At 40.5% G+C, this 15,642-nt stretch overlaps 1 protein-coding gene across 2 annotated transcripts in view; it reads right to left on the minus strand.

The window, feature by feature from the left end:
- Positions 1 to 15,642, minus strand: part of ARL6 (ADP ribosylation factor like GTPase 6) — a 43,943-nt gene that overhangs the window by 20,342 nt on the left and 7,959 nt on the right. For both annotated transcript variants that reach the window (XM_006018897.3, XM_014517590.2), the window contains exons 2-5: positions 14,575 to 14,715; positions 8,105 to 8,166; positions 5,323 to 5,391; positions 1,537 to 1,631 (exon numbers count right to left, since the gene is read on the minus strand). In XM_006018897.3, coding sequence (XP_006018959.2) covers positions 1,537 to 1,631; positions 5,323 to 5,391; positions 8,105 to 8,166; positions 14,575 to 14,697 — 349 coding nt within the window. In that variant the 5' untranslated portion in view covers positions 14,698 to 14,715. The remainder of the gene's footprint in view (positions 1 to 1,536; positions 1,632 to 5,322; positions 5,392 to 8,104; positions 8,167 to 14,574; positions 14,716 to 15,642) is intronic.

A 15,642-nucleotide genomic window follows, 5' to 3' on the forward strand; every position in this document is an offset into this window, starting at 1 on the left:
GGGGGGGGGAGGTGTCTTTTTTTTTTTTTTAATGGAAGAAGTGTTTTTCTAATTTGCGCAGAATTTAGATGTTTGAAGAATTTTTTTCAGTCTTTCTACTTTTGTCAAAGAACAAACAGAAAATGTCAGCCTGGGGTGATTTTTCAGAAAGTTATGAATATGAGAAAAACAGGGTTTGAAATGGTTTTGTAACCTTTGCTTATATTCTACAGTACTAGTTTTTATTTTAATGCTGCTACACAGATGCTTCTAGAAAGATGGAGAAGTCTTCCTCAAATATCTAAATATTGGAGCTACCAGTTGATTACACCTTTTCTGTTATATTTGGAAGCAGCAGTACTTCCTTCTTGCTCCTCCTTATAGACTGACTTTTGGATAAGGACCCTGAAATTTGTAAAAACTTGAAGGTATTGTAGAAGCATGTTTTGGAGGGCAAGTGACCCAAGAGTGGATATCTATGCAAGATAATAACCTTTAGAGAATATCACGCATTCTAACTGCTGAAGAATGTTTAAATGAATAAATGAATTAAATGATGAAATGAATCATTAAGTGATTAAAATACAGTTGAGAATAGAGATAAAGAAAATACCTACTCTTTGTATTATGTATTACTCAATTATAATTTGTATTTCTATATATGCTTTAATTTCTAAAAGAAACACAGCTACTTTTGTTTCAAAGAACACAGCATTAACACAACACATAACTTAATAGCAGCACATCTGGGAAAATATACTGGGAAACACAAACTTAATGCCTATTTCAAAGTGCAACCTTACAAATAATCACAATTTCCCCCCTCTACCCATCCAGCATAAACCCCGCATGGACTACTAAAAGTATGGCGTCATTAGTGGAGGTTACATCTAGCTGCAGTTATATAAGTACTTTCCTTTTTTTTCTCCTCAGAGACCAAAACAAGATCTCTGAGGTCTGGCACAGAAGTTTATAGGATCATAGGAAAGCAAGAGTGGAAAGGACCTCATGAGGTCACCTAGTCCACTCCCCTGGTCAGGGCAGCATCATCCTCAACATCCCAGTAAAGTTTCTGTCCAACCTGCTCATGAAAATTTCCAGGGATGGAACAACTTCTCTAGGTAGCCTGTTCCAATGTTTAACCACCCTCATAGTCAGAAAGTTCTTAGTCAACTAATCAGGAAAAGGTTACATTGAACAATATATGGTTTTAATAGAAAAAATTGCCATAAATGGAGACCGGCAGAATTTTAAGCACTATCTATGGAGTCCAAGTTTCTGTAAATATGAAGATTTATTGCTCTTCAAAACAAATACATCAGCTTCACACTGAACAATACAAGCCCAATCCAATACCTACTGAGGTCAACAGGAGTCTGACCAGGTTCTAAATATCTGCTGTCAAACAATTACTACCACTTTTTCTCTAGTTCCTATCAGTGACTAAAATGGAAGATGATTTAATCAAAACACAAAATGCTATGTTAAGAAGGGTTTTCTTAAGTATAAAACAATACAACATAACAAGGAGACAACGGGGAAAATAAATCTCCCTACCTGGATGATTCAGGAGGGTGTCAAGTTCTTCTTTGGCCACAACCATTCTTAATTTGTCACTGCTATCAATGACAAAGATAATTGCCTGGCCTTCTCTGCATAACATAAAAGCAAAAAAGCAAATTATAGGCTCTCTCAGGCTAACAAAAGGTTTTCAGAAGAACAAATACATGCTTATTTGCCTTTGGTCTTATATTCACTCTGCTTCCATACAGAAGGTAAGATTTTTACTATCAAATCTCTGAGTCCAGCCCATTACCTTTCAGCTGAATAACAGAGACACAGAGGCTCCTGTTGCTTGAAGGCAGAAGCAAGAGAAGGGATATCCTCAGGTGAGGGGGAGACTGCATCTAGACTGGCTGCATGGGTCTGTAGGCACCCATGGGACCATAGAATAAGAATGCCTAGTAGCTCAGCAGTAGGACAACAGGGCAAAACCCTGACTGAGCAATAAAGGCACTAGTATGGCAAGGTGGCAACGGTAAGCAGCCCTGGGACTGGCCTTTGGTACAGGCTGAGAATATAATTTCCAGCCACAGAAACATGTCATAACCAAGATGAGGTCCAGTCTATCTGGACCGTTCAGAAAAGCTTAAGTTTTCTATTGAAACATAGCATAAACTGCAATGCAGTCAAATTGGATGCCAGCATAAAGATGGAAAACTGCCTTGAAAAAATATGTTTAACTTTACTTGCTTATGTAAAACAAGTTTGTTGAAGAGGGTTCATTCCTTTCCACTCAAGAGTGCCAGAACCTGGCTCATCCAGAGACAGTTTAAAATTTGTGCATAAGCAAAGTCACCAGGAATATTGAGTACCTAATTTTTTACCTACTTATCTTTTACTTCAAATTAGGTAAACACATTTTGGAAAGTGATACCACACTAATTACAATATGCACAGACCAAAATCAGCTACTGACTTAAGATTTAATATAGAATTATCTTTATTTAAACAAAATAAAAACACATAACACCATATATTAATGAATTCACTTAAATCTGTACAAGAAACTCTTTAAAATCTTTTTGCATTATAGTTAAAATTCACTGCAATTTTTTTCTCATTTTTTTACATTTCCCTAAGAGTCAGTTACCAATGTTTTTTTACTTCTTCCTCTCTACATCAAAGTAATTATTATTTAGATTTATATGCCATCCTTTCCAAAAAAGGCTGAGGGGAAAAATGTATATAAATAGAAGAAAATTGAAAAAAAACAACAACAGTACTGCAATCTATTACCAACTACCACCATCATTAAAAATAGTGGAGACTCTGTCTAAATTTCAACTGCAAACATTTGCCCAGTTTCTTTTTTAAGGTACTGTATGAAACCTGACTAAACTGTAGAGAGATGCTGTATAATGTTCTAGGAAATCTAAAACCACTAAAACAGTTATGAGCAATGACTATACGAAATTAGAGTTTTAGTACATAGTTAAGGAAATAAGAGTCTGTTAAATCAGATTTACATTACTAACTGGTACATTATTAAATCAGTTTTCAAAGTTTGCCTAAAAAGTTTAGAAGACATCTTGAGAGACAGCTGTATATGAAGTAAGGAAAAAACTACAAGTTTCAAATACTCTGAAGTACCTACTTCCTGTGCAATTTAAGATTAGCCTCCCTTGTATTTAACTCTGAAAGGATAGCAAAAAGCAGTCTTGCTTAACTTTACAAGTCTAAATAGGATATAGTACTGTATTTTCTTCAAACAATTTTTAACTGGACTGACATCCCATATGGACAAAAGCAGTGCACTGGTTGTAGAGAAACTGGATATTAGAGAGCATTAGAGGGTCAGCATTGCTGCTCAGAAACAGCATTGTTGATTTTTCAGTTGTTCTTTCTGCTCAGCAGGGTTAACTGGCCCACCAGCAGCAATACATGTAGGTGCCTCTGCTACTTCAGGTCCAGGGGGTAGTATACATGCTGCAGCACAGCAGTGCCTGGAACATTAAGTCAGCAGTATAGCTTTTGAAAACTGCTGACATTATACCACCATACTAACCAGTTGCACACCATCTGCTTTTCTGTCACATTAGGATACATCACTGCATTCAAGACTGACATCAAGGTGAACCTCCTGCAAAACACTGATTAATTAAAACTAGCATCCAATTTCCATTAAGTTCCTTTGCAAATCTATGCTTGAAACTTTTAGGAAACTCCCACATGTGTGACAATTTCACAAACTGTCATTTGTGTGTGTGTGTGTGTGTGTGTGTGTGTGTGTGTGTGTGTGTAGATAAAACTCTCTGAATTAATTCCTAATTTTAAAAAAAGTATGTTTCTATTGAAGCCTATCAATAAAGATATAAAATGTAAGTCTTTAAAATACAGAATGCAGGTTACTGTTTTCTTGCTCTCTATTGGACATCCTAAGAATATAAATAATAGGGACAGAGAGAAGTTTAGGAGCTGGAAAGAAATATAAATTGCTTCAAATTTTGCCATCAGCAAGAGATAAAATAGGAAGTGCCAAAAAACCAACAGCAGTATCTGATAAAGCGCACTGATTTTCTCCAAACCAAATGGAAGAAAAGGTACCAAATTTGATCATGTTTCTGATTATAAAGACACCTCATTCTGTGTAGCTCCACATTACACTGGTCTACAAAATAGCTGCAGTAAGTCAATATATTCTAGGTTTACCTAGCGTCAAAACATCCACATACCGAAGGCCAAGAAATAATATTTCCTAATCTCTATCTCAAGTTTTCTAACTTTTAAACAAGATATTTAAGTTGTATAGTTTCTATGTTCCTGTCACTGAGTCGCTAGCAAGCATACTAGCATCACCTCAAATCTCTGTATTTTTTTTAATTTTCTACACCCATACAGTGTCCCATTTTTATCACTGTAAGTGCAATGCAATTTGAATTATTTATAGTAACAAACCAGTATAAACCTGCACCAACTATTATGTTTAATCAGAAACATATAGGTAGAAAAAGAAGGTTTGACGTCTCAGTGTAAGAACACTTAATGAGACTATAACTATGATAAAGTACTGGAAGACTCCAAGCCAATTATTTCAAACCTGTAGTTTGGGAAAAAATATTCTAAGTCACACTAATAACATCACGCTATTTAATGTCTCATTTAAGCATCTTACAATGCCACTGATATTAGCTTTAGGACTGATAATCCAAGGTGACCTTAAGACCAACATCCCATTTTTACTTTTCATAGGGCATATCCCATACAGAAGAGAGCAGCGCAGCATAGAGATAGCTCATTTATAGTAAACTTGGGTACCTCAAAGATCAGAAGCAGGCTAGCCAACAGCAGCAAAGGTGCACACAGGCCAATTTACCCTGCAAGTAAAGGGAACTGACATCCAATTTGCACTGAAATAAAGGATAAAGTTGGCCCCTGTGGAAACTTCATGGTGACATGGCTAGACTACTTCTGGCACCTAAACTACTTGAGTATCTCCACGTGATACTGATTACTATAATGCAGACATAATAGATTATAAGATCAGAAGGGGCCATTGTGATCATCTTGTCTGACTTCCTGTATAAATACAGCCTATAACACTTCCTTGAATTAATTCCTATTCAAACCACACCTTTGAGAAAAAGATCTAACTTCATTTTTTTAAATGTCTAATTTCAGACAATCTGCTACAACCCCTGTTATGTTGTGCAACTTATTTCTAGCCTGAATTTGTCTAACTTTAAATTTCAGGTACTTGGTCTTGTTATGCTTTTCTCTAAATCTTTTATATATTTAGCTAAAATAAACAGTAATGTTTTAAACTCAATAATGTTTACTTACTTGTAGTAATGTTCCCATAGGTTTCTGTATCTGCCTTGACCTGACATGTCAAACACTGTGAAAGACAAACTGCAAAGAGAGAAAGAATGTGAGGCAAAGAAACAACAGGAAAAATATGTATTTTCCTATGACACTTAAATGGTAGTCAATTTAAACCCTAGCCATTTAAGAAAAAAACAAAAGTAACTTTAGTACATCTGTCTTCTTTCTCCCCCTGCCATTTTTGTAGCTTTTTGATTTATTGTCTTCTGTTTAAAGATGTTTCTCTTTCCACTTTTGCGTTATTTATGAAAGAACAAAGTAAACCTAAAAGACAGAAGAATAAATTTTCTTCAGCCTCTTTTAAATCAGACTTCAGTCTTTTGATATCACTTGTAATACTTAGATATACTTAGAACACTGGGAGAACATTAAAAACCACCCTTCCATCTAGAAGAAGCATATGTACAGAATTCTGTCCTTGAATGTGCACAGATGGCTTCCAACAGGCAGAACTGCTTTTTTAAAAAAGCACCCTAGCAATACTAAATTTCAGTTAAAAAACTTTAGCTTAACTAGGCTTCCCCAACTGGCAAAAGAAACAAGGGGCCAACTGTAGCTTTAGGGCACTTGTACATGTCACAAAAATTGGCTATTTTTGCACTTTAATTGCGTCAAGATGTACATGTGACAGTTTTTCATGATTTAAATGAGCTTGCTACTTTGCAGACTAATCCACATCTGCATGTAGTTTAGTTTGCAATGTTGCAGCCTTTGACAGCTTGCCCCCACTCTGCTGCGGGAGAGGCAGGCTGAAGGCAGAAGCAGTGAGGGGCCCTATCCTTTATTTTTCCCCCATGGAGCCTAACCACACCTTCCGCAGCTGGAGGGGGTGAGCTGCCAGTGGGCTAAGTGACCGATGAGCTGCAGAGAGCCCTGGTCCTTCCTTCCATGGCAGCGGCACCCCTGGGGCCACCCAGGTGGGCTGCAAGTGGGCAGGTACTGCCCCAGCTCAGGCTCGGAGAAGAGTTAGATCCAGCAGGTCCTGCCTGAGACCTGGGGCAACACCTGTGCAGCTAGCACCCTGTGTAGGAGGGAAGGATTGCCCCCCCACCGCAGCTCAGGGGCTGCACAGCCCAGTGACAGCTCGGGCAGGCAAGCTCCGCTGAGGGAAATAAAAAAGTGGTGAGGGGCCTGATCGTTTTTTATTTTCCCCTGTGAAGCCTGCCCACCTCTCCTGTAGCTTGCGGGGTGAGCTGCTGGTGGGCCCTAAGCTATGGGGGGGGGCCCAGACCTTCCCTCCATGGGGGTGGCACTCCCTGGACAGCATCCGCCTGCTAGTATCCCATCCAGGTGGCCCCAGGGGATGTTGCTGCCACAGAGAAAAGGACTGGGGCCCCTCGCAGCTCAGAAGCCGCTTTGCCCACTTGACCCACCGGAAGATTGCACCACCGCACCCCCCCCCCACCCCCCGGCTGAGAGAGAAGTAGGCAGGCTCCACAGAGGAGAAAAAAAAAGGGGTGGGGAAGGGGCATTAGGCCCCTCAGCATAATGGTGACAGAAGTCCCTGAATTGAAATGGTGGTTTTTTTAATCACTGCAATTAAAAACCCACAGTTTCAGTTTAGCGGACTAAACCCCCATCATATGTACAGGTGGCCTTAAGCTTTATTCCAAATAATAAACATAGTAACTCCACTTAGAAAAATTGTGATCCACTTATGGCATCAAACAATACAAATATAAATACAAATATAATTTAATTTGTGCATAAGGAAATCCAGAATTACTCCCTTTGTGAAAACTTTTATATTACACATGGGTATCCACCCAAGAAGCTATTTTAAATCCACACTTTACCTTATTCATTATTTTGATATGGATTCATCTTTCCTGAATTAAGAGAGCTTTTAAAGACCTTTTTAAAAACTTTGTATTGTGTGGGAAAATTAATGGTGAACCAACTCCCTTGTTAATTAACTCTACATGCAGAATAACAGCAACAACCACAGCACAGTGATAGCCTACTTTGTAGGCAGGTTACCCAAACCATTAAGCAGGTCAACAACTATGAGTACAAGAACTCAGCTTCTTAAAAATATACATTTACATGAGCCCAAAAGCAAGAAACTTGTTAATTGTATGTAAGTTCCCCATCTATTTGGGTGCACAGCTTGATTTGAAGACTGCCTGCATCCCTTTAAAAAATACTATGAAGGTCATATGAGCTAGTTGTTCATGAATTTTATATAATCTTTCAAGTTCTTAGCACATATAAGTGGGGCAATTTCTCTTCTACCTCATATTTAATTTAACCAATCACTTCCTCTTCTTTTTCCTGACCTTAATCCATGCCATCTTCATGTTACCAAGGCTTCAGCCACCCTTTTCCAGTTAAGGAGATTAGGTTGCAATCTCTTCAGAGTATCTCAGTGATATAGTTCTTAACTGAGTACAGGTTCATGTTCAGTGATCTGAGACATGCCTTTCCCTAGGACTACACATGCGGGGCTGGTAGGATTCCCAGTTCTATTCATTCTAGAAGTGGAAGATGAAGAATCAAAGGCAAGTTTCTCAAGCAAGCAGTATTTCAAATCTATCATCTTACACAAGCAGCAGTACCATTTACAGAATGTTTCAACACTGGTGGCCTGGTCTCTACAATAATATGAACAATTGAATCATGACATTTCATTGGGTCATTGCATAATATCTTGATTCAATATATTTCTCTTAAAAATAACTGACTGTGTGCTATAGTATTATTTATTATATCAAGCAACTGAAAAAAATAATGCTGATACCTGGATGTCTTGAATTTCTCTATGCTGAATCCTATTGTTGGAACTATGTCTTGAGTTTGAGCCTTCAAAAGAAAAAAATGTTTTAAAATAAACTCATGTTAATTTAGAAACATATAGTTACTGAAATACAACCTCCTTCTAAGTTATTTATATTCCCCAAATTCTGATGCATTATATCATATTCAGGAAACAATCCAGGAGCACAAAAAAACATTCTGGATGGATACTGTGGGTACTTAAAGGAAATTACGAGGAAGGTACAATATTATCTTAAGATGAGGATTTTCTAGCAAAACAATGAATACTTGTATTAGCTGTGAACTGAGGAAGCAGAGTTAGGGAAGCTTCTGCTTTAATACCAAATCCCTTTCCTTTAGTTTTAACAGCATAACTTTCTTAAACATACATGCTGAGCTGTGAGATACACCATTCTCAGAAAAGAATAACTTTCAGGGTTGAGGAGTCATCAATGAGATTATAGCACAAGAAGTCCAAGTATTTTTTGCCCTCTGGCAGGCATAGTTTCAATGAAAAGAATACCCTGAATAGAGAGCAATCATTTGCTCTAACCTTTCTTATCAGCAGGCTTCAGAAGGAACATATTTGCTGTTGGGAAGCAGCAAGTAGCATTTTTAGGCTATAGATCTTAACTACTAGAGTGCTTCAAAAACAGTACCATGTTTACCAGTGAATCAAAGCCTGAAGTGCTAGCAGGTACCAAAAGGCCTGATTGCCAAAAATCAGCAGATAACTTAGCTAGCTATACAACTAAAACAGGTATTTTTTTAAAGCAGCAGCAATACTGAAGTATTAAAAAGGTTATCCTATTAGGTTGCTAAAGCAGGGGTTGGCAACCTACAACCTGCAGAGCCATTTGATCTATCCTCTGGACAGGGGGATTGGCAGGTGGGGCCTTCAGCAACAGTGGTTTGGCAACAGTTGCCTAACCCATGCCCCTGCTTTGAAAGATGGCAGGTACTCTCCCTGTATTGCAGTGGTAGTTGGGTCCTAGTGCCTGCCTTTCCTCTGACCTGAATTGGGTCACTAGCCCGCAGCCTAAAAATGTTGCCAAACACTGTGCTAAAGAACTTGGTGATCTGAAAAAGTAACAATAACCCTTTTTCAGACTTTCAAGTGGAAATATTGCTGTATTTAATCAAATGTAAGACAAGGTTTTTCTCCTGAAAAGGATAAAATTAAAATGTCTCTCCAGCAAGGGGAAAAATCTCCTCATTTTACAACCTCATACACGGAAACCTCATTAAATACATTGTCTATTGTTAAAATGGTGCGAAAAGCAGCATGTGCTCAGTAATGGAAATCAACTATGAAGTTGATTAAAATGCAGCCAACACAGTCCATGACTTTAAAACACATGGTCCATATTGGGCAAACATACTGATAGGAACCTACCAAGGATAGTTTAGTGAAGCCTATCTAAATAAAATCAGTAGTAATGCCCATTGCGTTCAGTCCCCCTCAATATCAACTCTTCTTCAAGTCATGGTGAGCCACTACACTGAATACATTTAAACTTCCTCTTCACTCCTGAACCTGAGATGTGCTTTCTTGCCCATTTCTAATGATTTCTGTTTTTTAACCAGTCCTAAATGTCTTGCAAGTATCACCAAATTGGGCCCCAAACAGTTCACCCAAAACTCCTCTGTCACCTCCTCTCTCAGTCTGTCACATATGATTAGTGGGGCCCCACCCTCTATGAGGTGAAACCTGACCAGGTTGCTCTATGCCTAATCTGTATATAAAGTTTTGGAAGATCCCAGAACTCATGACAAGAACACTTTGTTCCAGTCATGAGTTGGTGGGGGGCATTAACCAGTACGTGGATCCTTTGTCAGGGGGTATCTGGAGTACACTCACATGCTGAGCATTGCTGAGCTGTGGGGTCATCATGGCTGTTGAAATGGTATTGACTCTGCTGGGGACTAGCCCAATGGTGTATAAAATAAATAAAATAAATCATAAGGCTTTGGACTAATATCATGTGTAGTATGAAGAATCAAAGGATAGTTACCCGTGGTGGGCCCCTGCCCACAAGTATGGGTCCGGCAGAAGCAACACAGCCATGCTACAGCTGGAGCTCCTGATCTGCCTGAGTTCTCCTTTACCACCTTGCCAGGTGAGGCAGATTGGCGGGAATCGGCGGCTGAGCCAATATCCGGGACTGAGCAGAGAGCCAGGGGTAGAGGCGAGTGAACTGGGAAGATGACGGGCAGGTAGGGCAGTTGCCATACCCAGCCCAGAGACTGAAGTCCCCGGGAACAGGGCAAGACACCGATCTAGTCTTGTGGGCTCAGAGGAGTCCTCATAGAAAGGGAAAAAAGAGAGAGAGAGAGAGAGAGGAAAGGGATGCACTCTCTCTCTCTGCTTGTTTTTTTATTGCGCTGATTAGCCGGTGCGTGCTGCCAATCAAGCTGGTACGGCGGCAATTAGGAGTGGAAGCGGGAAGACCCCGCATTTTTGCTCCCATCCCCGGGCAGCCTGGTTCCAAGGGGAGCTGAATCTGGGAGAAGCACTTCCCCGAGCCTCTGTTTGGAAACGGGGAGCTTAACATGGAGAAGGGAAGAGGGGAATGTTTCTTCTGCCTAATCTGCAATCCTGACCGATCACCGCAGTTGCAATTAGAAAACAAAAAACCTTATTTGCCTGCAGCGCTGACAGTCAAGTGCCCGGGTGAAGGCATGCCTGGGTGAAGGGAGTTGTCTCGAGCCCTGACAACCCAGAAGGGAACTCAGCGTGGCCAACTAATTTCTTTTTTTCATTTTTTTATTTTGTCTTTCGCTGGCACAGAACCCAGTGGCATGAACCAGCTGTTAGTTGTCATTGGGGCGGGGAAGTCATCACTCCTCCCTTTTCATTTATACCTTTAAACATCAAAGTCGTGGCAGGCAAGAATAGAAAACGAGAGAGCCACGCCAACTACACTGATGGAGGGTCCATATGGGTGGGAGAGAACTGGTGAATGCCAACTGGGCACAAAGGGACACGCCCATATCCGGTGACCACCCAACAGTAGTTTGTACTCTATATAAGTAGGTGTCAAAGTGCTACATAAAAGTGTGTTTTTGGGGTAGCTGTGCTAAAACTTACAAAACTTTCCAAAAAGGTAATATGCATCAATTCTGAATAACCCAGTATGGCTATATTTATTTTAAGTTCAGTGTTTTCAATTTTGCTTCTCACTTCCATATGTTCATAGAGAGCCAGGTCTGACAATAAAGGGCTCCAGGGAAAAGAAGTTTGGGGCAGGCAAAGGGCAAGGAGGCTACCTGTTCCCCCCCCCTAGATTTATTTTCCCTGCAGTAGTAGTGGAAGAGGGACAAACTCAAGGCATACCTCCAATAATTAGATTCTATACCTGGACAATTAAAACAAGTTTATACATTTTCTATATATAGAATCTAATTACTGGGGGTAGTCTTATATTAGAGCAAATACAGTAAAATTTTTGAGCATCTTATTAAAAAGCACCTAACTTCCTTCACATATACACTAAAATTGATTTTGCTTCTTGACCTGTAAAATATGTTATAAAAAATATGTTCGCTACCACAATTAGCAGTTTGCCCAATGGTTCCCATGACTAAGCTATCTCATTTGTACACAAAGTGGAGAATGTGCAAATTGCTTTAAGGAATGCATCAGAAACAGAAATATAAAATTCAAGGAACTTGTCTGGAAGTAGATGAAGAACAAAACTGTAATTGATAGTTAAAAGGAACAGTTAAAAAAACCCCATCTCTTTCAAGGCTACTTTGCAAGACAGCATCTCAGTTCATTAAAAGCCTTCAATGCATGTAAATAAGAAGGCAAGGAATAATATTCTAGCATTGACTCACCTCTATAATACCTACAAAACCTGTTGATAATGCATTTCAGAGCATATTGGATTCCATTTCTAAACCACATCAACATGTAATATGTACCCCAATGTCAAACTTTCTCAGGCTACAAGACACTGGTAAGACAAGGTTCCTTGGGTGAATTTGATATCTTTTATTAGACCAACCCAAATGGTTGGAGAATAGTTGTTAAGCAAGCTTTCGGGTTCAAAAACCCTTCGTCAGGCTCAGGAAGCTGCAGCAATTGGTGTGTGCTCTTCCTGGATGGAATGAAAAGTAAACAAGCCAGGGGCTGGGCTGGGCTGGGGAGTCAGTTGCCAGGCAGATTATAATGTATCAAAAATCCAATGTCTATGTTTAGCCCCTGATCTCTAGTATCCAGCAGGTTGATGAAATGGAGCTCATAGGCTCGTCTCTGGGATGTGTTGTGTAAATTTCCCTTGAGGATCAGGACTGAGAGATTGGAGAGAGAGTGGCCCTCCTGTGAGAAATGTGCCCCCACCGGTAATTGGGTGTTTCTGTCTTTGATGGATTTCCGGTGTGCATTCATTCTGGTGCGCAGTTGTTGTCTGGTCTCTCCTACATATCTTCCATCAGGGCATTTGGTGCATTGGATGAGGTATACTACATTCCTGGAGGTGCAGCTGTAAGATCCTGGGAAGCTGATGGCTCTGTTGTGGGGTGTAGTAATAGTGGGGGTGGTGGAGATGTGGGGGCAGGTTTTGCATTTCTTGTCATGGCACGGTCTGGATCCTTTTGGTGTGTTCTGGGGTTGAGGAAGTTTGCTCCAACACCAACATCCCCTTTTTAGACACAAGGATCAGTATCCAGAAGGGTAAAATACAGACCACAGTATACAAGAAACCCACAGACCAACATACATATCTGCACAGAACCAGCAATCACCCGAAACACACCAAAAAAGCAGTGATATACAGCCAAGCCCTCAGATACCACCGCATCTGTACTGAAGAGAACACCCGGGATTGCCACCTCACCAATCTTAAAAAGGCTTTCACCCAGCAAGGACACTCCTCCAGAGAGGTAGATCGCACGTTTGAAAGAGCCACCTGGATACCACGTGAAGAACTGCTGCAGTACAGAAGAAAAACACCCACAAATCGCACACCGCTGGTTATGACCTATCACCCATCCCTTGAACCTGTACGGAAAATCCTCAAAAAATTGCAACCCATATTAGAAAAAGACCCTATTCTTAAAAAGATCTTCCCAGAGCCACCCATCCTAGCCTTCAGACAAGCACCGAACCTCGCCAACCTCATCACCAGAAGCAAACTTCCTCAACCCCAGAACACACCAAAAGGATCCAGACCGTGCCATGACAAGAAATGCAAAACCTGCCCCCACATCTCCACCACCCCCACTATTACTACACCCCACAACAGAGCCATCAGCATCCCAGGATCTTACCGCTGCACCTCCAGGAATGTAGTATACCTCATCCAATGCACCAAATGCCCTGATGGAAGATATGTAGGAGACACCAAACAACAACTGCGCACCAGAATGAATGCACACCGGAAATCCACCAAAGACAGAAACACCCAATTACCGGTGGGGGCACATTTCTCACAGGAGGGCCACTCTCTCTCCAATCTCTCAGTCCTGATCCTCAAGGGAAATTTACACAACACATCCCAGAGATGAGCCTATGAGCTCCATTTCATCAACCTGCTGGATACTAGAGATCAGGGGCTAAACATAGACATTGGATTTTTGATACATTATAATCTGCCTGGCAACTGACTCCCCAGCCCAGCCCCTGGCTTCTTTACTTTTCATTCCATCCAGGAAGAGCACACACCAACTGCTGCAGCTTCCTGAGCCTGACGAAGGGTTTTTGAACCCGAAAGCTTGCTTAACAACTATTCTCCAACCATTTGGGTTGGTCTAATAAAAGATATCAAATTCACCCAAGGAACCTTGTCTGCCTATATCCTTAGACCAACACGGCTACAACCTAAACCCCTGAAGACACTGGTAATGCACTCGTATTTTCTTTTAATCAATAGATTAATGCATTTGATTATTATAGTCCATTCACTGTAAAAAAATATTCTGCTTTAATGACACCAAAGTGGTCATTAAGATTTTGCATTTTTTACTATTCCCTGGCTACCTCTGTAGCACCTGGCTTAGCCAAATATTGTAATTAGGAAACACCATGTTTAATAAAAATACTTCAGCCAAGTGCTAGTCACAATAAAATGATGCTTCTCCCAAATCATATTAAATCATATGAAAAAAATACTGCAATGTAATATTTGTTTCTTAAAGATCAGAAGAGTTTCTATCAGCTCTTTAATTGCAGTCAACATAAACCCTTTTTTATGTCCTTCTCTTTGAGGGCATTGGGTACAATTTTTTAATGCTTCCATTTAAACAGATATAATAAAAGTGAGTTTGCAATGTATTTGGACTTTTTGAAATTTCTGTTATACTGTTCTAAGCTTGAAGAGGACTCTTGATTAAACTCTTGATTTCTCCCCATGATTAAACTTAGCATATTATAACATCTAAAAATAATGTATACAAACATTAGCTCTAAAATAGCATTTGGTAAAAGAGATAACAAATCAGGCTACTTACATTTGAAGGTTTAAGCTTATTAATGATAGTTGTTTTGCCACTGTTATCCAAACCAAGGCACAAAACGTGAACCACCTTCTTTTTCAGCCCAAGCCATCCTGCTAGTTTGTCAAACAATCCCATATTCTGATTCAAATGCACCTGGTTTCAGAAGAATAGAAAAGGAAACAGCTATTCAAAAGCTACTACAGGTACTGTAGATCTGGCACAGTGGGTAGGCATATGGGTCAGAAGTCCACAGACTTAAAAGGACAGTAGACAGAAGACACTATAAAAGCAGTGTCACAGCAGGTTTGGTTAACATAAGTAAATAGAGTATAAGCTGATTACAGAAAAGAAGCCTTGCCACAAAAGAAGATTGGCTGCTTCTAACCCTGTCTATACAGCAAAATGTCCTTGATTGACTGGGTAGTAATACTGACATTATACAAAGTGTTCTAGTGATATAAATGGTGACAAGACTGTAATACCCCAGTATCTTCTAAACCATACCAAAAGCAATTATGTGGTATTTGAAACTATCAGTAGTCCAACCAGTCATTGCAGTTCAGATGGTAAAAGCTTCATGTTGTCACATTTACCTTTTTACAAGACTACTGTATGGCTATTTAGGGGTGTACCAATAGAGTTTTGGAGCTGATACTGATACCTGATTTTTAAGGAGGCATATCAGCTGATGCCGATCTGATTTCTGATATGCAGCCCAGCAGCTTGAAGAGCAGTGTCCAGCTGGTACATCTGTTATGATGGAAGGGAAGGGGAAGGGGAAAGGTGGGAGCAGGACTGATTGAGGCCCCTGAGGTGAAGGAGGGACTGGGGCTGGGGCAGGCACTGCCCAGCTGGGACAAAGCAAGGGATGAAGCCGCAACTCATCCGGGGGGCGTGGGGTGGTGGCTCTTGCCACTGCATGCACCCAGGGAGAGCATAGGGGGTGTGTACCCTGGATCTGCTCATGGAGAGGTGGGCTGCAGCTGAGGGCTGGGGTGGCACTGGGCTCTCCCCAGCAAGGGCTGGGCCAGGCTGCACTTGAGGCAGGTGACAGTGGCACTGGGAGGAGGGCTACGGGGG

Source organism: Alligator sinensis, unplaced genomic scaffold (genome assembly GCF_000455745.1).
Source record: "Alligator sinensis unplaced genomic scaffold, ASM45574v1 scaffold19_1, whole genome shotgun sequence".
NCBI lineage: Eukaryota > Metazoa > Chordata > Crocodylia > Alligatoridae > Alligator > Alligator sinensis.